At 43.3% G+C, this 25,460-nt stretch overlaps 1 protein-coding gene across 2 annotated transcripts in view; it reads left to right on the forward strand.

The window, feature by feature from the left end:
- The window catches only part of mocos (molybdenum cofactor sulfurase), a 95,230-nt gene extending 70,717 nt beyond the window's left edge, over window positions 1-24,513 (forward strand). The window contains exons 7-15 of one of the 2 annotated variants that reach the window (XM_066690849.1): window positions 1,416-1,532; window positions 3,707-4,120; window positions 15,487-15,649; window positions 16,644-16,731; window positions 17,028-17,152; window positions 17,630-17,747; window positions 18,054-18,192; window positions 18,519-18,623; window positions 22,310-24,513. In XM_066690849.1, the coding sequence (XP_066546946.1) occupies window positions 1,416-1,532; window positions 3,707-4,120; window positions 15,487-15,649; window positions 16,644-16,731; window positions 17,028-17,152; window positions 17,630-17,747; window positions 18,054-18,192; window positions 18,519-18,623; window positions 22,310-22,435 (1,395 nt within the window). In that variant the 3' untranslated portion in view covers window positions 22,436-24,513. The remainder of the gene's footprint in view (window positions 1-1,415; window positions 1,533-3,706; window positions 4,121-15,486; window positions 15,650-16,643; window positions 16,732-17,027; window positions 17,153-17,629; window positions 17,748-18,053; window positions 18,193-18,518; window positions 18,624-22,309) is intronic. The other variant, XM_066690850.1, reaches the window with a different exon arrangement.
- Window positions 24,514-25,460: the final 947 nt, after the last annotated feature.

A 25,460-nucleotide genomic window follows, 5' to 3' on the forward strand; every position in this document is an offset into this window, starting at 1 on the left:
ACAATGGTTGCTCCGGTGTGATGGTTATACAAAAGCAGAATGAAACAACTGTTGTGGCCTGAAGCCTGATCTCAACAAGTCTCCAGACTAAAGACAGCCAGGAGTTGGACAGATTGTGAAGCATGAAGAAACCAAGAAAAGACACTGAAAGAGCATGGAGATTAACTTATTTGATTACAAGGACTTTTCCTCCTAATGCTCGTTTTTCACTGACATGTTTTAAGGTGTCAGTTTATTATCAGCAATGACATTTACCGTCTTCAGCCAATAAACCTTAAACACATATGCTGCATGTGCACTCAAACAGAAGCAATTTCCAGCGAGTGGTACTGGAAGATCGTGCTCTGCTTAATGGATTAGGTGGGTGACTCCAGATCTGGCGTCCCTTTGTGAGCAAGTTTTCTGTTACTGGGGCATCGTTGTGCTTAATTTTAGCTTTATTTCCTCCCTGTCCCCCACCTACCTTTTATGCATAATCAAGTGATATGTGAGGCATAGATGAAAGACATTAACGACTATATTTATGAGGAGAAGTAAAAGCAGAGACTACACAGGGGCTGTCCCTTGGTGTGACACTTAAACTTTTATAAGGAACAGCCCTTGCATAAATAGGAATCAGGGCGGGTGAGGATATTCAATAGCCTTTTACTGGAAGGTAAAGATTCCAGTGTTGTTACGTTGCAGTTGAAATTTTCGTTTTTTGGATGGGGAAGATATATTGCACAGATTAATCTTCTTAAGAACAAAGAGAACAAGCTGAAATGATCTGCTGTGTGTGTAGCACAGTGACAAAGGGTTCAGCCAAATGAATGCCGTGTTTTTCCCCTTCCGCGCTAAGTCATTTCCAAGTCTGAGCTTAGAATTGGACACTTCGTACAGGCAGCCCCTTTTGTTTCACTGTGGCAGGAAATTAAAGCTTGATTAGTGTAGCACCGTGATTTCTATGTGGGCTTTGGGAAAGCTTTTCTGTTGAATTGTAAAAAGTATAATTACTCCTGCCATGCAAAGTGATGTAAGTGTGCACAAATAATATATAATTTCTGTATATTAAATCACTCTCTTGCTCTCCCTTTCTGTTTCTGTTTCTCTCTCTCTCTCTCTCTCTCTCTCTCTATATATATATATATATATATATGTGTGTGTGTGTGTGTGTATATGATATGTTAATGTAGAGAGAGAACATTTTTGCACTCCAGTGTTTTCAATCATTCAATCAAATCAAGGCACTAGTGTTTCATAGAAGGGGTTTCTGTAGCCACACTCTTATTGTAGAAGTATTGGACAAGACTATTATGTTTTAATCAAAACAAAGTGTAATTTTATTTCTGACAAACTATGTGCCACAGAAATATGATTCTGAGTTGCTTGCAGTTTATTTTGCATCTGCATTCATGGCAGTATGATTTGGCTTTCAGGTGGACAAACTTGCCAGTCTGTTCAACATCCAGGTCCGCACGGGCTGCTTCTGCAACACCGGAGCCTGCCAGCGCCACCTGGGCATCAGCGACCAAGCGGTGAAAGACAACCTGCAGGTGAGATGGTCATATGCTTTGCACTGCTGGTGCCAGAGCAATATTTTTTTTAGCCAATACTTATTATCCAGTTGCATGAGACTGAATTTCATGATCATACAAATTAAAGAGAAGTACAAAAATACGGTGTCCCATACGGTGTGCACTGCAGATTGTAGAAGTGTATGAATCGACTACACCACCCCAATTTCAGAGGTTAGGGGACCTCAACAGGCTCAGAAGGGAGTAATGTCATCTAATTGGTAAGTACTTATTTTAATTCTCTCATTCACACCATAAGTTATAAGCCTCCCTTTCCCACCTGACTGCACAGCGTTTTTCTCTGCAGGCGACCGCCGACGGGAAGAGGACCTGAAGGAAGCCTCAGGACAATGAGAAGACAGGAACCGGGACCGCAGGTGAGTGGATTTGTTATATGCTGACTCATCTCTCTCTCTCTCTCTCTCTCTCTCTCTCTCTGCAGGTGCAGCGGGGGCTACTGCAACACAGAAACAAACACCAAGACAACACAGCAGTGAGGGAAGAACTCAGAAGAAAATAGCAGCTGCCTCTCAATCCTAAATAAAGTGCTTTCGGTGTCTTTCTTTCACCCGGTATCCAAAGGTTTCCATTTACTCCAAGGACACAATAATCTCTTAAACCACTATACTTTCAACAGCATCTGTCCCCATTAATCAAGTCCAGCAAAAGTCTGTTATTGCTGGGGGCTTCATACTGCTTTCTGAAAAAGAAAAAGAAATGAAAGAGCCTTCTGGTGAGAAGCTCTTCTCCTGCACTCTCACTCCATAAACTGCCGTTTCTTTATCCCACCTCTCTCTGTTATCTACACCTGTGTGTTAAAGATTCATTGGGGAAAGCAGGACACAAGTGTGACAGGCAAGGGGGTCACTGTGCCACCCCGAGTGTCTGAGAGCAATTTAACAATTACATTTAAACAGCGAATCCTCACCAGTGTATGAAAGAAGGAACCTACATTTAAAATAATAAAAAGCATATTCAAAGTAGTAACAAGTGCCCCAGCTGAGGCGATCAAATGAAAACATTCAATGATTCAAAAATAGTTTCTAATCAACTCTCGTCACCTCCCATGACACATTCCCTAAATCGTTTCTCAAAATACTCCCCAAAAAGTGTTTTTAGATGAAATTTGAAATGAACCCTGTTGACACATGCAACACAAAGTAAACAATAAAGAAACAGTGAAAAGAAAGCTAAACAAATATCAACACAGTAATAGATATAGCACGTAATAGAACCAAGGGAAATGCATACGTCAGTTAAAAGCTGTGTTTGTGGGAACTTGCTAAAATTATCACCAGTGCTTTATTTTTATGATCCTCTTTCTATTTAAGAAACCTCACAAGCACAATTACACTGCAATATATTTAATGGAGAACCAAGGGGGGGGATGTTGAATGAATGAGTACATGTTTTCACATCACTGCCGATAACCCTGAAAGCATCAGCAATAAAGGAGATGGTAAGAGCAAGAAAGGAAGCAATACTTGTAAAAGTTGATGAGCTGTCATGATAAATTAATAACGTTTTTCTTCTCAGCACCCATCGGCACTCGTAATTTTATGCTGATGGGTTGCTCTAATCTTTTATCATTGAACGTAAAAAAACAAGCAGCTCGCACATGGCACATGACAAGGAGATGGAGGATCGGCACATCTTGTGAAAAGTGGAATGGTGTGCCAACCCCCCACCCCCTGTTGTTTCCATCTAATCCTCTTGAGGTAGGGGTCCCTTAATCCACAAGCTCGCCTTTAAATATCTGACACTCAGAACTGGAAAGAGAAGTTAAATTCGTTCCTTTGAGACAATAATTAGTGGAGGTAGGTAGTGAACAGCTCAGGTGGAACAAAACCTGTAGGCAGTGTGATCCTCTGGGACCAGGACTGTGGAACTCTGCTCTAGATACATTCCTAAAGACCTACCCAATCTTACAGAGGTTTACCACAGTCATTTTACATGGTAATTTGGCAAAATTTATCCATCTATTCTCACTTGTTTGGCCATGGCTTTCCATAGTATTGTCTCAAGCTTTACTATACTGTGCCTCTGCTTCACTATGTCACTCTGCTTTCCTGTAGTCTTCCATCAGGCAGTGCCCTCCTTCCCACTGAGGCCCAGCTCTAACCACAATCCTCCCCTGTGTCACCCTCCTCCAGGCCGGCCATGAGTGTGGCGACAACGTGGACCTTGTGAACGGCCAACCCACCGGCTCGGTGCGGATCTCCTTCGGCTACATGTCCACTTTCCAGGACTGCCAGACCTTCCTGAAGTTCGTTGTCGACTCCTTCGTCCAGGGGCCGGTCAGAGTAGACGAGGAGAGGCTGGCGAGCCTGAGAGCAGGGCCGCCTGTGGGGGAGACAGCCCACCGCCCCCCAGCTCCCTGCTGCAACGGTCTGCCTGAGGCAAAGATGGACACAGAGGGTTCAGGTGGGGTTGGGAAGACCCCCAGCGACTGTGTCAGGGAGGAGAGAGTCCCGACTGCAGCAGCCAAAGCCCTGAAGAGTGAGGACGTCTCTGCAACTCTCACCAATATCTTCCTGTATCCCATTAAGTCCTGTGCAGCAGTAGAGGTATGTCTATTACAGTATTTTTGTTGTGAGTTGTTGTTTTTTTTAGTAGTGCCAAACCATTAAAACTATTCTGCCCATGTGAGTGCCAGCTGCTGGAGATTAATTTGCAGATGTGTAATAAATGCGTCTTTGTCTGGAAGCAGATTTTGATTTTAAATGTGTCTTCATCAATATTCTTGCAAAGTCTCTTCCCAGCAATGTCAGTTCTCTTAGTATTCAAAAGAGATTTTCCTTTCTGTGTGTGAGTTTTTCTTAAATAGTCAGACTCGGCCTTAGTGAAATAATTAAATCTCGATGAATAGACCCACTTAGGTCGTCAGGTCCAGTGAGCTGTTCTTAACTACTTAACTGGGAGGATTGTCTCTTGAGGAAATCTACACAGAGGGAGAGAGTAACGTGCTTTCAAAATTTCAGATCAGACCGCGAGAGAGGCACTAGAGCGTGCCGGATGATTGGTCAGCACTTGATTGTCTTCTTGTTCAATGAGAACTCCGGCCGCTATTTTTCTGAGGTTTGCAATCCCATTTGACAATAACCTGACATTTAGCCAGTTTCGAGACCCCTGTCCCCACCACCTAACTGGTGTGGAAATTGTCAAATTGAATATTCAATCAATGTTTTTAACCGTTTACTTACTATCTGTCATGCATTCATCACTGCATCCCCCTGGCCGTCGTCGACACACGACAGGGATATGACCAGTTAATTAAAAACAAAACGGCAACAAAAACATCAAGCTTGCCTTAATGTGGCTCCTTTGGTTCGGATTGGATGAAATCTGCCATCTGACAGGCAGGCAAGATCAGAGCAGCTTGTAGAGCTTTAATAGCAACCTCTTAAATCAAATTTTAATTAAGCAATTAGTATGCTTGTAGAAAAAGAGGGAGGAAGAGAGATGGAGGAGTGTGGAGAGAGAGAGACGGGGGGGCTGGTTAGAGAGGGACATGTGGTTACATTGTCACCTTTTGTGAGGATGAAATAATCAAGAAGCCACGGGATGATTATAATGCCTAAAAGATAGGCATTTATGTTAGGAAGAAATGTTATCATTAAAAATGCATTTGGAAGAGAAAAATTACATTTAAACGATACAGCTCCAAAAGATGTTAAATGCTACCACCACAGCGCAGACTGGTATTAAATAATGTATAATGAAGACAATATATTGTCTGCGCAGATGCAAAGGAGGTTGCATCCAAAGCTGCTGTAGTTTGAATTACATCCATGTTTCTGCTCAGTGTGACTACGTTTCCATGCTCCTGGGGAAACTGAACTGAAGGGGCTAGAGACATACATTGTGCCTCATAACATTTCCTCAGTTCTGTATCCTTTATCCAATAAACATCGAATCACTTTTATTTCCCTTTTGCACCTTATTGTGAGTCCTGTTGAATAGCTACTCTACGTCCACCATCTTAACAGTGAGACAATAGATTGTTTATAGAAGGATTGACTCCAGAGCGGTTTTCAGGCAAAATACAGTAACTGTGCATAATGTCTTAGTGAGAATAAGATATTGAAATCTGTAGCCAATCTCTCCACTCTTCTGGCCTAGCCTTCCACCCCAAGGAAGCCCCTGTTTAACAACAAATTTCAGAAACCTATATTGTCTGTGGACAGTTTCGCACTCTCGCTGCCTTATAGTCATTTTGTGTACAGTAGGAGTCATATGTTGTTGTTTCTCTGCAGATTACTCTCTTCCAAATGTCAGCTAAACCGTATGCAGAAGCAATATGCGTATAATGTATGCATACACACTGGCTGAACATAACATAAACAGATGAGTCACAGCTCTGCCCAATGGTACCAACAGGAACATCTTCCCCCTTCACAGGAAAATGCAGGCTGAACGACAGCGGGTTTGGATTGATGTCAGCAGCTGAAATGAGTCTTTCTGTATTGAATGAGATGCCCCGGAGGTCCAGAGTGATTTGTTACCCAACATTACCATACTTTTATCCCCACTGAGAGAGAAGTTTCTGTCCTTCATCAATGCCAGTGAATTCATTCAGTAAACCCACTTTCCAGGACTCACTTGAAGAGATTCTGTGCTGAAATGGCAAAACGCTGTGACTGCTATTCCCAACGCCACAATATGTAGGCACTTTCCTGCAAAATATTAAGAATTATAGACGTGATGTCCGTGTGGTTGTAATGTATGGATATGTCTAAATGGTCAAACATGATCGAAATGTCTTGCTGAGTCTGAGTTTTGTTTCTTATGACGTTAAGCAATCGAGAACTAATGTGTCAGGATTTTCTATCTGTCCCTACATTGGCCTGTATTTAGGACAACATTTTGTCCTGAATCTCTGTAATGGACATACCAATTTGAATATAATAAAGCAGGAGTGAATATAATTTGGCTTGGGCAGCAGCAGCTTAAAGAGTCGTAAGCTATATGTCACTAGCGGTGGCATGTTGTCAACCCTCAAGAATAAGTGGAACTGGTTCATGTTAAGTAATGCTTTATCCGGAACATACGCAGATTTTCTCCATTAACATCAATGGCACAAATTACTTTGCGTTTAATCTGAAATGTTGACGTACAAAAAAAATCCTTCTGAATGACACTTTGTTGTTGGGGGGATGAACAGACTGTAATTGCTTGCTGGCAATGTTCAATTTAGTCCTCAATCTCCAATGCTGCGATAAAGGAAGGATCAGTAAGCGGATTTGGATGCTTCAATATCTATTTGAAAGACCCCTGGACTCCCAGCCCAAACAGAACCAACTCGTTCCTGTTGTTGTTAGTGGGCCCCTGCTCAGTAGGAGTTACTATGATCCCAACAGGGGGTTAAACTGTGGAGAGATTTTCTGGTGCACGTTTCACCACCGCAGATCTCTGGCTCTTGCCTCTTGATTAGAAAACAACGGGGCACCAAGTTTGTAACACAGCTAGGCAGTTAGTACCTAACCGTTCGTGGTCAACTGCAAACTTGTTTGACTTTTGCACAGTGGCACTACACATTTGCAGAATGATCAATCTTGTTTGGATGTTTGCACTCTCGAAGGTGTTTAAGATGGGGCCTGGATACTCCGGGGATTTAAATCAGTTACATGACTCACCTGTCCTATCGTGTGATTTGTTTACATCTCAGTATCCTTCACGGCAAGGTTAGCAGGTTTTGTTAACGTTTTTTTTAATGGATCAAAACATAACTAACTTTATTCTATAATTTTTGTACTGTTCCATAGCACAGTAGAAAGTATCCATCTCAGGTTATTTGTTCACAGATATGCTGGGCGTAGTAATTAATTACTAATTAATTCAAAATGAATTCCAGAACGGTGCTATTCATTTCATTGAGCTGGAGTCCCACAGCTTCAAAGGAAGTACTCGTGCTATCAAAGTAAAACGGGGCGTTTCAAGATTAAACAATTATGACAATCTCCCTGAAAGGAAACTCATCCCTTTTGCACAGTTACCACTTGAGAACTTGAAAGGGCTCGTTGAAGGGATGCTTCAGCACCAAGGAAAGAAGAGCGATAACTAATTAAGCGCGTTTCAAATTACACGTACAGAATTAAATGCTCTGACATAATGAGGCAAGCCTGCTGGGAGAAAATTGCACCACATATTTCCCTGCAAGTCCAGTCGATGTCAGAGCCCATTTGTTCGGAGACAGCCCATGTGGGTTACAGCAGGAGCGCGCCAGGCTGCTCTGCCAGCTCACTGAACCTCTCTCCCTTCTCTGTGCCAGTTCCACTTGTTTTTCAGTAGTGGGTGTGTGCTGCTGAAAACTGTTTTTTCTGTTGAAGGTTTTATATTCAAACTCTTGGCTGTCCTTCTTATTTGTTTATCCCTTCATATTCTTTCATCTCTCAGCGTTAGTGATTGTCTCTTGTTTCGGCTGCCATCTCTGCATCTCTTCTACAACCTCTTTTTTTTCCCTTTAGGCAGAGTATTTCAGTGTCACATTAAATATTAAATATGCTGACCTCATGCTAATAAGGTCTTATTCTATGACTGAACATATTATACATATACATAAAAGGACGATTCAGTGAATTAGGAGTAACAGGCTGGGAAGGAACTGCACAGGTGTCCCATTATGGGTTGTGAATCCTCCCCCAGCCTTCCCCTCCAAGTTAGCATGCTGTTTTATTCCCCATTCAAATGATTCAATTTCTCCGGCTTGGTTGTCAAGAGAAACTGCTCCCTGTAAGACGTCACCTAGGCCAGGACTCGCCTGCTGCGTGCCATCAGTACCTCAGCAGGACATAACCCCGTAAGAAATCAACACACCACTCTATAACACAGCCCATCCCCATGTGTAAGTCGAATACTGGAAAAAAAAATCCAAGTGAGCCCTCAATTGAATACCCCCCCAGCAGTGCAGACAGTAGGATTGGATTATCTCTATATTCAAATCCACATTGATTATTTGCTATAGTCATCCTCTGTAATGGGTGGCTCCACACTTTATTGTTGGACACTATCACATCTGGATTTCAGGCTGGGTGTCACAGATAGATTGTCCTCGCTGAGACTGTGCGTCTGTCCTGCTGATTCTGTGTTTAAAACAGACCGGCAGAACTACACAGAACCAGACATGAAATAACTCTAAATAAATAAATGGGATAAATTAGTCATGAGACATTAATTCACTGTGAGGGAGACATCACTGTGCTGCTCCTTCAAGTCATGTTGTCAATTGTATAATGACATCATGCAAAAATAGACTCAGAGGTCGTTTAACAGGACACTGTACTCCTGGGGAATGAATGAGCCTTGAAGAGCTGGGTGGACTTTTCTCCCCGTCGATTTAATACCTTCTCTGAAAAGCTTGTGACTAGTGCAGTTATAGTCCTGAAATATCTGACACTAAAAATGTAGTCAAAGACATTCAAATTGACTGACTGAGATCCTGGAAATGTGCACTTTTTTGCACTTGATCTAACCTTCCTGTCAGAACATAAACGTTAAGCCCTCAGCTATTGTGAGTTAAATATTAAATCACGCCCCTGCCATTACAGAGGGAGATGTGTTGTGTGTCTTATGAAGTGCGCAGGCGTGTTGGCACAGGAACGTCATTCGTCTCCCTTAATTGGCTTGGCTTGAGCTGAAACCCTTACAAGGGCCGTCTCATCTACCTGCTGCTCAAACCATGTCCTTCATTTCCTGTGCCCTTTTTCTCGCTGGCAGGCATGTGAAAGACTCACGCTAAGACACAGTGAAAAGGCTGTGGCGGTGGCAGTACCTTTATTCAGTAAAGGCAAGAAACTAGACGGCAGAGATTTAAACTTCACACTTTCGTAGTGCCTGCGCTTTCATCACAGCTCCTGTCTAACCTAGTGAATAAACCGACTCTGGTCCGAGCTTGCACTTCTTGTCAGTTCCCAGGAATGTATTCACAACCATCAGATTGAATTCCTGTGCCCTGATTGACTGCTTTTGAGGCTGCCAGGCATCTGGGGGGTGTACAAAGAGACCCGGGCATCTGTCTTTTGCCCCCTGCTGTCCATAGCTAAAGAGACGGAGAACTGGCTGTAAGGAACTGTCACTGAGGTTGTTAATACCAGAATGGGGCTTCTTTTTTTCTGTGCGATGGAAATCCGCTCTTGAGCTTCCTGGTATTGCCAGTTCAGACGTTAAAACTAATAACTGCCAGTCTACTCTTGTCCCTTTGGCAGTTCTGGCATTCAGACACCTGCTGTTCTTATGAAACTGAAAGGAAGCACTAGTCAAAATTGTTCTGCATGGTTAGCCACATTGTATCAATCTTTTTTATTCATAAACTTTCTACAGACTATATACAGATAGGTGACAAATTAAAGGAAAAACCTGAATAAATGAGTGGAGGAACATAACGAATGCAGATGCTTTTCAAACAGGTGTACTGCATGATACAATTAAGCAATTCACATCCTATCATGATCTGTGGCATTTATATAAATACTGAGCAGGCCCAGTTGACCTTGATTGTGGGTCAAGATGGCAAGAGGAGAGTTCAGTGGTGCAAAAACAATAGACACTGGTCTACAGAGATGTGGAAAAAAGTGATATTGTCAGATGAGTCATCCTTCACCATATTCTCAACAAGTGGGTGCATGTGTGGCGACACCAAGAGAACGGTACAGGCCTGACTGCTTGACCCCTACAGTGAGGGGGTCCGGAGGCTCTGTTGAAGGCTCTGCTGTGGGGGGCATTTTCCTGGCATGGTTTGGGTCCTCTTGTCCCCTTAGAGGGAAGGGTCAATGCAAATCATGACAGTTATTCTGAGTGATCACCTTTATCCTATGGTGACACATTTCTATCCTGATAGGAGTGGTCTCTTCCAGGATGACAATGCCCCCATCCACAGGGCACGAGGGCTCACTGAATGGTTTGATGAGTATGAAAATGATGTGAATCGCATGCTATGGCCTTCACAGTCACCAGATCTCAACCCAATTGAACACCTATAGGAGATTCTGGACCAACGTGTTAGACAGCGCTCTCCACCACCATCATCAAAACAGCAAATGAGGGAATATCTTTTGGAAGAATGGTGTCCATCCCTCCAGTAGAGTCCAGAGACTCGTAGAATCTGTGCCAAGAGCATTGAAGCTGTTCTGGCGGCTTGTGGGGCCCAACACCTTACTGAGACACTTTATGTTGGTTTTCCTTTAAGTTGTCATCCATCTGTGTGTGTATATACATCGATCAGCCATAACATTATGACCACTGACAGGTGAAGTGAATAACACTGATAATCTTGTTATCATGGCACCTGTCAGTGGGTGGGATATATTAAACAGCAAGTGGACATTTTGTCCTCAAAGTTGATGTGTTAGAAGCAGGAAAAATGGGCAGCGTAAGGATCTGAGCGACTTTGACAAGGGCCAAATTGCGATGGCTAGACGACTGGATCAGAGCATCTCCAAAACTGCAGCTCTTGTGGGGTGTTCCCGGTCTGCAGTGGTCAGTACCTATCAAAAGTGGTCCAAGGAAGAAAAAGCAGTGAACCGGCAACAGGGTCATGGGCGGCCATAGCTCATTGATGCACGTGGGGAGCGAAGGCTGGCCCGTGTGGTCCGATCCAACAGACGAGCTACTGTAGCTCAAATTGCTGAAAAAGGTAATGCTGGTTCTGATAGAAAGGTGTCAGAACACACAGTGCATTGCAGTTTGTTGTGTATGGGGCTGCGTAGCCGCAGACCAGTCAGGGTGCCCATGCTGACCCCTGTCCACTGCCGAAAGCGCCTACAATGGGCATGTGAGCATCAGAACTGGACCACGGAGCAATGGAGGAAGGTGGCCTGGTCTGATGAATCACGAGTTCAAGGTGTTGACTTGGCCTCCAAATTCCCCAGATCTCAATCCAATCGAGCATCTGTGGGATGTGCTGGACAAACAAGTCCGATCCATGGAGGCCCCACCTCACAACTTACAGGACTTAAAGGATCTGCTGCTAACGTCTTGGTGCCAGATACCACAGCACACCTTCAGAGGTCTAGTGGAGTCCACGTCTCGACGGGTCAGGGCTGTTTTGGCGGCAAAAGGGGGACCTACACAATATTAGTGTCAGCCCTGCTCACTGCACTTCCCATGTTCACCACTTGAGGTCATCATCACCCGAATACTAGTCAGTCTCCCTCTCCAAATCACCAATCATCCAATTAACATTCCACATCACCATGTGCGCTTGTCCCATCATCCCTCTGCACTCATTGATTCTACCTCTCCCTACCAGCTCCACTGACTTCACTCTGCCCTGCACTTAAACCCCTGTTTGCCCTTCAGTCTCTGCTAAGTCTTGTCTTCTTCCCAGAGTCATTTCTAAGCATTCCCACATTGCCTGTCTCTTAGTGTTCCTGACCTCTTGCTTGCTCCTTACGACCTCCCCTTTTGGATCTGCCCAATCGATTTACCTCTGGACTGTCTTTGACAATGATTATTGGATCTCCCCTTTGTACCTTTGCCAGCAGTTCGCAACTGAATCCATACCCTGTTAGTTGACACATTACAATTAGGCAGGTTGTCATAATGTTATGGCTGATCGGTGTATATATATATATATATATATAATGTCAAATATAAATGAATTATTAAATATAGTGGGTCAAGACGAAGCTTGCTAGTTGCAGGGGTTTTACACCAGTCGGCAATTTTCTATACTTCTTAGTAAGGAGCACTGAAGACTTTGTCCTTGAGACAGTTGTTCCTAACTGAAAAAAGGATTTGTGCACCTTTTTATTCAAATGAGAAGTCTGCATTTGAAGATGGCTATATTTGGTTACCTGCGTGTTTGTCCTTGTACGTTTGTTGGTGTTTTTTCATGTGTTTGAATATAACGCTCCAAATGGGGAGTGCCTGTCCGCATTTCCCTCGTTCCCTCATTATTACAGTGAGACGGCTCTGTCTCAGACTGAGAGGGTTCGCCTGTTTGCTCGGTTCTAGATAAAGGACAGTTTACACGCCAACCTGGCAGCGGAGATAACCTTTGAGCTTCTCGTCTAATTAGAAACACGAGGCTACAGCCGACAGCGCTGGCGTACCATCACCTTGTATGAGCACTAAATTCATCAAAGCCTCATTCCTTCCTGTGAATAGGAAAGCAATATTGCCTTTCCCCCTCCCTGCCTCAGAAACCCAACTCCCCAACTCAGACAGCTGCAGTGTAGGCCCAAAGAGATACTCCCCGTCCCCTTGCATGGTACTAATAAATCAGATATAATAAGATATTAAGAGGAACTGAAAGTGCAACAGCATTTAACTTTCCAACTTTCCTCATTAGGAAGGTGTGAAGGAATGGTAATGTGTCACAGAGAAAGTATAAAATAATGAACCAGTAACCACGGCCAATCGCTTTAATTGTACAAAGATGACCCACTTTAGGCCACATCTGTATTTTATAAACGTTTCCACCATTTATATTATTAGATGTGTTCTGTGACTGGCCCGACGCAGATGTTTGCAGTAATTGGCCTAATTCAGAGTGTGGCTAAACTTGGTATGGATCAATGTGGATGGCGGCTAATTATCCATTACAAGACATATTTGAAATATCTCACTGCAAGTCAGGGTCAGCTGGTGTCCCATGTAATTACTATGCAAGCTTCCAGTTTAATATCCCATTGGTGATGGTCTGCAGAGAGTCTTCTAACTTTAATTACTTTAGATGTGAAAGCCAGGATGATGGTAGCTGGGGGTTGGCGGGGGGATGCGGCAGTTACAATCTTGTACAGCAGGCCTTCTCTGAAAAAGTCAGCTGACTGACACGGCTTGGAGAGTCACTAATCTTCTTGCAGGGAGCGAGGGATCAGTGTTAGGTTGAAACCTCCTGCCTGGCAATGGGTACAAACACAAAAAAGATGTGAGATTTGTACACCTGAGATTTTGTTGGCATGTCCCGTTTTGTCTACAGTTAATGATTTGTGTGTTGAGGGGAATACTTCTGTACTTCTGAGTATAAAAAAAAAAGAAATGAAGACTTTCTTGCCGTAATAAAGTGTGTACTTTTCTTTTATTGTTTGTTTTGTGTGTTGCGCAATGCTCAATTATTTCCCCCCGTGCTACTAATTCCTTTGTGTTTCAAAGATGTCGGGCCTGTACTGCTCAATCATTCGACAGTGTAAATGTAACACAAAGAACAGAGTACATCTTATGAATACCTACAAAAGGTGAATGCATCATATTGGTAAGCGTTTCTGTGCTGCAGACAATGTTGTGAGCCTGAATGACACCTGTGTTCTCATTTGATCTATAGTAGTAGTGTAGCCATCCCTCCTGAGCCATGTAAGTGTCCGGTGTATTAGGCAGCTTCTCCTGGTCGCTCTTTATCACAGACAAGCTGGGAGAAACTTCCAGGCAGCTGTGGTTTTATGATCTTTTTATTGAACGCCTGAAGCCTTCTCGCTGGACTAGACCATTCAACACTGTCTGTGCAAGCACCTGTGTTTAACACGGAGAGCAGAGTGGTTTCATTTGAAGATCAAGTATAGAGGTCCTTTCAATTTAAAAAGAGAAAAGGGGCAAACTGTTTAAAAAAACTATAAAGTGTTATCATAGTCTCTGTTTTCCAAGCGGTGCTTTAATATAAAATGAGTTTCTCACTCATTATGAGCAAGACCACAGAAATGTCCCAGAATTTATTGTGCTATTGTACTTCTATGACTCTGCTTCCTGGAACACTGAAAGCAGTACCCTTGAGACATCAAGAACTGCCAATATAATCTGTCCTCTGGAGTTTCCCAATAAGTAGGGTCTGTTTCACAGGCTGTCAACCCGAGGGGTCAAGACTGATTTGATCTAATTTTATACAGTATTCTTCCAGTCCTTCTTAGAAAGAGTAACGCTTCATTTGCAGTTTAAAATTGCCAATCGAGGATTGTGTGAAATTGTAGCTCTTGTTTAAGACCAGTGATGAACACTCAGAGGGTGGTGTGGGAGTCAGTGACAATAGAAGCTATAATTATCACGTTCTCTAAAGACGTACCCTGTATCAGAGATCATCGAGTCCTGTAATCTTTTATATATAAAACGTTTCAGACTGGGCTGGCACCCTTTGCGTTAAATTCCCTTCATTACTTCAGCAGAAGAATGAAAGAGAAACTTAATAAAAATGTGTCTGTTTGAGTCACATTTCTCGCCATTATTTTATTCAAATCAGGAGTTTATTTTAGATCTGTGTCAACGCTTTTATCTACTGTGTGTCACGGACTGTAGAGTTGCTTAAGCAACTTGAGGAGAAAGGAAAGGCGTTTCATGACAGATGAGATCAGTGGCTCTGCCTGGCAGCTGAAGCTGCAGCCAAGACACCAAACAACAAGTTTCAGTATTGCAAGAGTGGTGGTCGACACCTGAAGATAATGACAGATAGGTAACTTATTTTTAGTGGCCAAATAAGACTAAAAGCTGTGTAATTCAGTACTCCTTAGCCTTGAAGGGACTCACACCTAACACATATCCACATTTTTAACAAGAGCGGCTTTGCAGTGAAGGGAACACATGAGTGACTGCTGGAGGAGATTTTTGCTGGCATACTCAGTGTCCCACAAATCCAATAAAAGCAGAAACCACAACAGAGCAACTCCCTGGTGGCTAACTGTGATTTATAGTTCACCAGTGTAAATCTGCCTGCCTGTATGTTTTTAAGAGTTTGCATTGCACTGCAGGAGAGTCCATCTTTAATGGTCCTCATAGAATATAGACGTGTTTGCAGTGCAGGGCAATGCGATGCGTGGAGGAGCTGAGACAGATTTCAGAAAGCGCTGACATGCCATGTGTTATATGACATCATCTGGTGACCTGTCACTCACTGGTCTAAGAGGGGCACTGTGACTCCAGTGTGTGGGACCAACCACATTCTCACTCTCCCTCTCTCTCTCTCTCTCTCTCTCTCTTCCTGTCTCCCTCTCTCTCTCTCTGTGCCCGGTAGGTGAGGGAGTGGCCGCTGGGGCAGAGCGGGCTGCTGTACGACCGCTCCTGGATGGTGGTGAACGTGAATGGCGTGTGTCTGAGCCAGAAGCAGGAGCCGCGGCTGTGCCTCATCCGCCCACATGTCAGCTTGCAGAGGAGCGAGCTGTCTGTGAGCGCAGAAGGTCAGGCACAGCTCCATGGCAACAGTGGGGGAAAGAAAAAGAGAGAGAGAGAGAGAGAGAGAGAGAGAGAGAGAGAGAGAGCGAGCTCCCTTGGTGTTAGGCTTCCTCTGCCCCAGTTCACCTGACGTTCTGGGTAGACGTCCAACGCTCTGCACTGCATTCTGGGTCTGGAGGAGTGAGGCGGAAGAGCTCAGATCCTGGGGAGAACTGCTGAACTCCAAACTCCTTTAATCTTTCAATACACCAAAGTGTCAGAAGCTGAAGCAAGTCTGGCAGCATATGTTTTGACACTATAAAGAAAGTTTTGAAGGGGTTTTCATTCAGGAACTATCAGTGAGCTAGGCTTCCATCGCACAAACCTTTAAACAAAGCCGGTGGGAATGGTTCATTCTGATAGCAAAGCATTTAATTAACTTGAGTCTTCCTGTTGTTGTTTGTTTTGTTTGTTGTTTGTGAGGATCTCTGCAGAGTGCATGAATCTCAGCACACATGGAAAATCCTCAGAGAATACCGCACTGATTTCTTTAGCCATGATTAGGTTTGATAAAGTATATTTGATTTCGTTGCCACAGGACTATCACCACCTAGAGTCCCGGCTCCGCTCAGATCTCAGTTAGAATAAGATTTCTGATCTCAGCATGGCCGCAATCGACAATAATATCGAAAAAAGTCTGCCGGATAAAAGGGGAAATAAAGTACATTTGTATTAAATATTGATGCTGCTTATCCTTAGCACTTGCTGTGATGTCCGTGCAGTCTGAGTTGAGTGATCTCTGCGCTGATGTGTTGTAGAATCACTGGACGCTGCCTCAAAGACCAAATCCCCTTCGCTTACCAATTGTTGCCTGTAATCTGGCACCATCTGCTGGTGCAGTAAGATAATTGAAGGAAAGATTAAACTAGATTAGAAATACAATACTTATTAATTATTATTATTACAGTGCTCTGTCTCTAAGGCTCATGTCTTCTATGTCTCTCTCTCCCTGCATCTCAGGAATGGACACTATATCTATTCCACTTGAAGGTGGCCCTGGGGAGCAGCAGACACAGCAGGTGTGTCAGAGCAAAGTCTGTGGAGACAGGTGAGACCCCAGCACAGCCGTCTCTTCTACATGCTGACATGCAGGGTCTGGCTGCTTTGAACTTGCTCAGCTTTTCGGTTTGTAAAAGGCCACAGAGCTTTCCTTATGTTAACCATAAGAACAAATGTTTATGTTATAATGGATGATCTCCTCTACTTAATTTTCTTCTTCTCCTTCTCTTTCTGCTTCCCCTCCCTCTTCTCCTTAAAGATACATATAAGAAACACGTTGGAGTCTTAACGTGGGCTTGTTATATCACACTATTGTTATGCTGAGTTATGCTCTTGGGTCCCCAGGGTGCAGACGCTGGATTGTGGAGAGGAGGTGTCAGCGTGGCTCTCCGAGTTCCTGGGGAAACAGTGCCGGCTCATCAGACAGAGATCCCAATCCAGGAGAGACATGAGGAAAGGCCGCTTGCAAGGTAGACATGACAAGGAGCTCTCCTCCTTTTCTCATCTCTCTCCTCAGCCAGTACAACCAGCAGCCAGCTGTGTACAGCAATCACCTAGGATTAAAAGCCAGATGAATAGATAACAATGTAATTTATGTTTCCCTTTGGTTTTCCCCTAAACGTTCCTTGACTTGATGGGTATTGACTTAACATATTGAAGACAATGCACTAGTTAGTGGGAAAGCTGTTGTATTTAAGTTCTTAAGGTATTTAATACTTAAGCCACTGGTCACAGAGCTAGGTCTTGTTGTGAAACTGTACTCTTCTCCCATATGCATCCTGCAAAACAACTAGACATAATTTTTAGCTGACAAGTGTTAGTAATAATAAAAGCATGGTAAATAGCTGTAACAACACATCTAAACTGGAAATGCAACCAATCAGAAATGATTACTGCTTTGAACAGGGGTCTCAGTGTGTCCCCTGTACCTATGCATATTTTCACAGCTGGTTTGCTGTCACCTGCAGGTGAGCAACGCGCCTCTCTGTCTCTGGTGAACGAGGCCCCGTACCTGATGATTAACAGAGCCAGCCTCCAGCTCGTCCAGGACCACATTGCCAACAGGTTAGAGTGTGGAGGACTCGCTGTACTCACCTCCTCCGCCCAGACTTGTTCAAAGCTGAACAAAATGTGCAAACTGGCAAAAGGAAATTTACTATAAAATCTAACTGTAGAGGTTTTTGTCATTTACATCCTTTAAGTCTTGGTGACAAACTTCCAAAGTGCTACATAATGCATATGAGTAGTGAGTGGCTGGTGTGAGTCAGTGTTGTAGCTTTTACTCTGTAAAAAGTTCATCCTTCAAAAATATGTGAAAGTGTTCTAAAAGTGTGAAGTGGTGTATTGATTGTTCTCGTGTTTGTGACGCAGAGTTGACTCTGGTGTGTGTCAGCAGTTCAGCACTGAGCAGTTGATTGACCGTTTCCGTGCCAACCTTGTTGTCAGTGGAGCGCAGCCCTTTGAGGAAGACGATTGGACACGGCTGATGATAGGCCACACCCCTTTCCAGGTGAGACGTACCATAAGCCATATCTCCTGCAAACTGAGACAGGACAATGCACTGGCTGGGGAGGACAGAGGGCAATGTGTCTTCGCATATCGCAGAGCTCATTGTTGTGACAAGCATTTTACAGTGACATTTCACTGACCCGAGACTTCTGAAAGAGGAGAAGTTGGCGTAGGCACAGTCTAGCAGGTTTTGCTGCATGGTTGGTGTTATGCAGGTTGGGTGCTCAAGGCGTATCTACAACAGCAAAGTCAAACTCATGGTCTGCCCACATACACATTACAGATTTGCAGGACTAACTGCAAAATCTCCTGTGTTTTCCTATCCAGGTTGTGGGCCGCTGTGGCCGGTGTCAAATGATCGGGATAGACCAGGAAACAGGAGCGAGAAGCCGGGAGCCCCTGCAGTCTCTCTCCGCCTGCCGGGATGGGAAGGTCTGTATGAACACAACTGCTTTGGCTCCGTTCAGTCCTGGTTACCTCCCAGCACGTTATGGTTCCAGCCACATGGCCCTGCCTTCGGGTTTCATTTGAGCCCAGTTCTCACTTAATCAGTCGAATCAATTGATACTTAACCAGTTGAAATTGCTACCATTTCCAGGTCTGCAGCTGTTAGTGATCTAAAGAAACCTTTAACAGCTGCAGAATGGTGACTCCACAGGATCAATGCAGACTATTACTGATTAAGGCAACAAGCTTGTCGGTAGGTAGGAGTCTCTGAAGATGCTTTTCATGGCCTACAATCCCCATAACCATGGTGGCTGACAGTGATTACTTTGTCACTTAGAAACTCTCAGAGATCCTATTTACAGTAATTTGAAGTGGTGTGTATATGTAATATGTAATTGCTGTAACATTGACACTGCTGTGAACCCCTAGAGTCTTTGGGGAAACTAATTATGTTATATATAATATATATAATATATATGGAGCACAACTACGGAACAGACTCAGTGTTCTTGCTCTTCATCTTTTGAACTGGTATCTGACAAATGTACAGCTGCTGACAAAATGTCGTTCCCTGTTCCTGGGTTATGTGAGTGGTTGAGGATCCATCCTCCCAGTGATGGAGCTGAGTGAGGGGTCTTTTGCAATCTGGCTTTCGCACGGCTCACTCCACTGAAACTGCTCACCTAGCTGTCACTGACTCGCTTAACTCTTCTTGTGTCGCCTCCTTCTCCTCTGTCCTAATCCTCCGTGATCTCTCTGCAGCCTTTGACACTGTCAATCATTCTCCTATCCTCTCTTCCTGACCTTGGAGTCTCTGGCACTGTTCTCACCTGGTTCTCCTCCTACCTCAACGGCCACACTTACCGGGTAACATGGCATGAATCTTCATCCACACCGCCACCTCTCCTCACAGGTGTGTGCCCCAAGGCTCTGTCCTGGGTCCAATCCTGTTCTCTCTCTACACCTGCTCTCTGGGCCCCTCATTGCATCCCATGGGTTCTCCTACCACTTCTATGCAGATGATGCCCAGATCTTCCTTTCTTTTCCACACATAACGGACATGTTTTAGATGTAGAAATAGAAAGAAAACAAATGTGATCAGAAATAAGTAAACAGACAATTGTAGGAGAAGTTACAGGCCAGTACTGAGGTAAGTGAACAAAGGAAATTGTTTCTTATTGGAGACTAAATGTTCCCAGTAGGACTTATGTCTGATTCATTCGAAACAACAGCTTCAAAGCCACTGAGCTGATCGTTTTAGTCTTTGAAGCTAAGTAGCACGGATGAATCTGCAGCCAACTGTCCCTGAATAATGTATAGAGAAACACTGCACAGTCCTGGCAGACTCCAAATCCAGACTCACCATAGCAGCAGAAATGCACTGCCTGTTTCATCACAGGACAGTGGGTTTGTAGATGGCATCAGCCCCTACATAAGAAAACTAAACTAAACAAACAAAACGTGTGGTGTTTTCGGATGATTTGTCATTGTTATTGCTTCAGCAGTGAAATCCCAAATGAAAATACTATTGTAGTTTGTTGAAGTTGTGAGTGTGTGTCTATTTCTGGTATGGCTGGGAAACTACAGCAAGGCGCTATGGGATCTGTGCCAGTGAAGTAAAGCCCTTTGGTTAGTGTAGGTTGTTGCTATTACTTTTGTAGAAGTTTATAAATTACTGTTGCTTAATGTTTCACCTCCTGTATGAGTCGCAAAGCTCAGTGCTAAAGTGTCGTAACTCCCACCGCTGGCTCCGGGCACTTCTGCACTTCATGCTCACGAAGTAAAGCAAAGGTGTTTGTGATCTGCTGTTCTGTGCCAGGCAGCTATGAACTCAAAGTACCATAATTCGAGATAATAATATAATTTTATCTGTCCCAGTTGTTTTGGTGTTTTGTGTATTTTCTTGATCTCTTACCTGTAAGAATAAGCAAGTTTTCTATAGACTCTATAGCTATGTTCAGTATGAAAAAAAAGGAAAATGCTATTGAAATGTCCTTGGTGCTGTTCTTTCACTGTGCCGTGCTGCCCTCGTGTGTTTGTTATTAGTGTCTGCTTCATTTCAGAAACTATTCAGCTGCTTCCAAATTTTGTTCATCTCCATTTCCGAACGATCGGGTAGATGCTTATCAATAAACACGTGACCAACAACAATGGGACAGTATCTCCCAATGGCTGCTGGGAGATTTTTTCTTACTGCTAGTGTTTCCAAGGCAGCCATCTGCTAGAGTCTAAATATTTACTAAGCTCTTTTTTTTCCCTCATACTTGTTCTTATCTGAGAACAAACCTTCATGTGGTGCGTGTCATATTTCTCTGCCTCTGTCTCTCCATTGTTTTCCACTTACAAGAACACAGGTTAGAACAAAGGAATGTTTTCAGCAGAACCTTTGATTTACACGACAAGTTTCTTGTACTTTTTGCTCACTCTCGGCACTAAACAGAGAAACTGAGTGTCATCCTCATTTCTTTAGCTTGTCTCTATGAGGTTCTGATGGATATCTGGCAAGGTGTCTGTACAGCTTACGGCAGACTGTTCTGTGCCCCTTCCCAGACAGCTTTGCTTTGCCCTATTTAGCATAATAATCTCACCATCCCAAAATATAATTGTCTGATTTTCTATTTTCCACTTATTAAGTTTTACTAGTAAAAAAAGTGTAAATTGCTACACTCATCTGTTTTTTGTAGATGTAAACTTAAAAGAGACATCTTTTTTTGAGTAGCCCTCCCGAGTTCTGACATTAATTATATATTTATTTATTTATTCTGTCAGAAAGAAAAACTGAAAAAGCTCATAATAAAATATCTCCTGCTATCCCTGTCCTCGTCTGCATTCATCAGCTGCAGGGAGGGACATGTTGTCTCTGTGAAGACTGCAGCTGCAGAACCAGAACGAGACTATTTGAAGCTCTGAATCCTAAATAGTTTATCAGAGTTTCTGACATCAAAAGGAATTCATGAACACGGATTCCTCAGCTCCTCCAGCCTCTGGAAGTCTCTCGGGAAATCTTTTTATTTTATTTAGGTTGTTGGATTTTTTTAAATGTATTTTATCACATATAGGAGCTTTATACACAATGCAGGTGTATTTTCTTTCACTTTTTGGTCTTTGTTCAGAACAAGACATGCTTATAGTCCAGTTTCATCGCTCATCTGAGGAGACATCATAGAAGTTTTATATTTCAGTTGAAAAAATAAGGTCAGGAAAAAAAACGACAGCTCTCATTCTATGCCAAACACATTAATACCCATTACATATTATTAGTTAAGGCAGACGTCTGGTCCGTTCAGTTGCCAAGAAGTAAATAATGAACATTTCTGTTCTCCTTGGTATTGCAAACTTAATGAGGCCACTGCTGCATCACTTCAATACATTCAGACTCTGAACCATAAGATCTGTGCAAAACTATTAGCAACTAGACGGTGCAAAAAACATTGTATTTGGTAACACTTTACAATAGGTCTCCCTAGTTACAGTGTGTTAACATAGTAGGTACTCAGTTAAGTGTATGTTAACAAATGCATAATTACACTGTTATTATGAGTAACTACAATGTAGTTACTGAGTACCAACTATGTTAATACACTGTAATTAGGGAGACCTATTGTAAAGTGTTACTCAGTATTTTGTTTGTCTGTACTGCTTTCAACATGACCCCTCTTGTATTTTTACAGGTCACCTTCGGCATATACCTTCTCCATCAGCCTTCAGGGCAGCAGAGCACCCTGTCAGTAGGGTTTCCTATAATTCCTGAGGTGGCCAGTGCGGCCGCTGACCTCACAGTGCACAGCAATTCCTGAGAGCAAGACGAGCCCTCCCTGGCCTCCACTCATCCTGGGACTGTAGCCTCGGGCAGGGGGGCAAACACAGAAGCGTGAAGGACTTGGCACATCAAGGCCGAAGTGTTTTCTTCTTGCTTACAACATTTATACCGTATTTCGTGACTCGTGACTCACACTGTTTCTACGCACTTCCCTTTTTTGTCTTTTCACTTTGGCTGCCTTTGAGGTTTTCAATTGACACGTCCAAGATATTTTTACATTTGCCTAAAAGCCATTGTGGTCTTACATATTTCACACAGGTGTTGACCACACTCTCACTCTTCACCAGCTCAGGCAGGAGAAACCACACTCTGGTACCCAATAATAGTTTCTGACTAAGAGGCCACAGAGATCCTCCATTTCATGACTCTCGCTGCTGTCATGAGGTGTGGCAAAGCAGGGCATGTTTTTACACATCAGCTTGGGATTTGAGCCGGGCACATACAGTTCCACCCAGTATATGATAAAAACACTACGCCAAAAGACCAGTGTCCCAATGTGGGAGGTTTATACACAATTCAGAGGGATTTGTCACCATATCGAGCTAATGTACACAATGTGCCCCATTACATGTAATTAGTAAGATGTATAGCACTCTTCCAGATCCATTCTAACATATACACAATTTTTAACACTTTAAAATGTAAAACCTACCAAATGTCAGCAAGTATGCTCTTTCAGGGTTTCAGGATGTGTTGTGTCATAACTTCCCCGTGGCAACTCAGGTCATTACTATCAAGTCAAACTGAGTGTTAGTGTTTCACGGTTTTACGCCTTCATTAACATGAAGTGTTGCTGCGGCTGCAATACAAACAGTGACGTTATTTATCTAACAGTCATTCTTTTCTACTTTTTGACAACAGAGGAGATTTTTAGGCACCATGCATGCTCCCTTTTAAGGGTTAAAGTGATTGTTTCTGTTGTGTGAGAGATTCTTTAGGCATGCCACGATTTTAAGAACCCCTCCTTTGTAGAAACATGTGAATGACACAGTGGGAATGAGCAAGCATTGTCACGCACCCCGCTGAATAACTGAAAGGTTCATCATAGCAATCTTAAACAACTTCTGATTAGATTCACCAAGCTGGGGGACCACTGCACAAATCTACATCTATAGTGGAATGCAAATATATTGGAAATGAAGGTGTGCTTAGGATGTTAAATGGGAGACTTTTCTTTCCATGAAGATTTGTGAGGTTCTGGGAGACAGTATCCAGCCATATTGTTGGACTACTGTAGTGCTCTCCTGGCTGGAATTTCAAAACAAAACAGTACTACTCGGGTACTGACTGGCTGCAGAAAGTTTGACCACATAACTCCAGTTTTGGAAAATCTTAATGGGTTGCCGATTAAATACCAGATTGATTGATACGATTTTGCTACTCACTTTTAAGTCTTTAAATGGTACAGGACCCATATATATCCACAGGCACGTGCACAGCCTTGCGAGGGTGCAGTGCTGAAACAAACGAAGGGGCACTTCGGTTCAGGATGTGTGTGTTTTGCGAAGTGCGGTCCGGGGGGAGGGGGTATGGGGCTGGCGAAGTGCGGCGGGGGTGGGGGGGGTTTGTGTTGGAAAAGTGCAGTTCAAGTTCCACGGCATGGATTGGGGGAGGGGCGATCGGGACACATAGGGCATAGTGAAATAAGGCCAGGGAAATGAAAAGGGGCAGTGGCGCGCACCACCCCTGCCCCCCACCTCTGCCTGTGGCTGTATATCCAAGACCTCCTGTGCAGCTGTCCACCAGCACGTAACCTACACTCTTTTAAATTGGACCTTCTCCAAGTCCCCAGGACAAAGCATTGCACTTTAGGGGACTGGGCCTTCTCTGTAGTAGCACCTCATCTATGGAACTCACTCCCTGGCTATATCAAAGTCTGTAACACCCTTGACATTTTTTAATCTAATCTTATAACACATTTTTATGAATTGGCCTATGTAAAAAAAATATTGTTGATGTGTTTTGTATGTGTTTTATTGTGGTTTATACTGTGAAGTGCCCTGAGATTCCTGTAATTAATTGCGCTATATAAAATAAATGTTGTTATTATTATTATTATTGTGGCCTTCAGGTTTCCTTGGGATAAGTTGACATAAAAAAAATGAATCTCATTGCAAACCTTTCTTGTGTAGCTCACTGTGATGACACATAGCAGATTGTGTAAGTTAAATTCTTTCCTGTCTTCAGGGTACTGTTCCAGTCAGAGCAACAGCAGTAACAGCACGCCTGTAACAACAAAGTGGGGGCCAGAAATTCAAAGGTAACCTGGGTGAATCCTGATGCCATGGTACAGCACGGTTAGCACATGATGTGGCATACTCACTCATCATGCAGTGAAGGAAAGGTGCAGTTAAGGTGCAAGGAGGGCTGGGGCTCGTTCTGTTTCTGGGAAGTTTTTGAAAATCATCAAGAAATATCCTGTTTCTCCATTGATCATAAATATCTGCAGCACATTTCACATGACTAAGCCTGTCTGCATCTGGCTCTTCTTGTCTGAGACTCTGAGCTCATTTGCACCACACTGTGCGACTGGTAACATTTCATCTGATGAACTGTAAATTACAACAGACTTTGCAGGAAACCTGTGGGGGGTTCTCCATGCATTCTTTAATTTCAACCCTCCTTTTGTCTTCTCTCTGATAGCACAACACATTTTCCCTCATAGTTTCAACAATACAGTGTGTATGAAAGCGTTAAAAGAAGATGCATCATTGTGTTAGAGTCTACCTCTACCCCTCACCTGTCAGAGCTGTGGAGGAAGAAAGATGATCAAAAACCAAAACCTCATCCACACAGCTTGCCTGAAAGATAAAAAACTCAATATGCATAATTCACTTAAAAACACACGATGATTAACACATGAAATTGGGATATATCTTTGTGGATTTGTTGTCTTTTCCAGTCAACCAAAGATGGAATATCATGTAATTCGTTGACCAAAATCACATCCAAAACAGTTTTATCGTCTGCTTATATTAGGTTGGGACTTGGTGTTTCACATT

The sequence above is a fragment of the Amia ocellicauda genome, chromosome 18, assembly GCF_036373705.1.
Source record: "Amia ocellicauda isolate fAmiCal2 chromosome 18, fAmiCal2.hap1, whole genome shotgun sequence".
Lineage (NCBI taxonomy): Eukaryota > Metazoa > Chordata > Actinopteri > Amiiformes > Amiidae > Amia > Amia ocellicauda.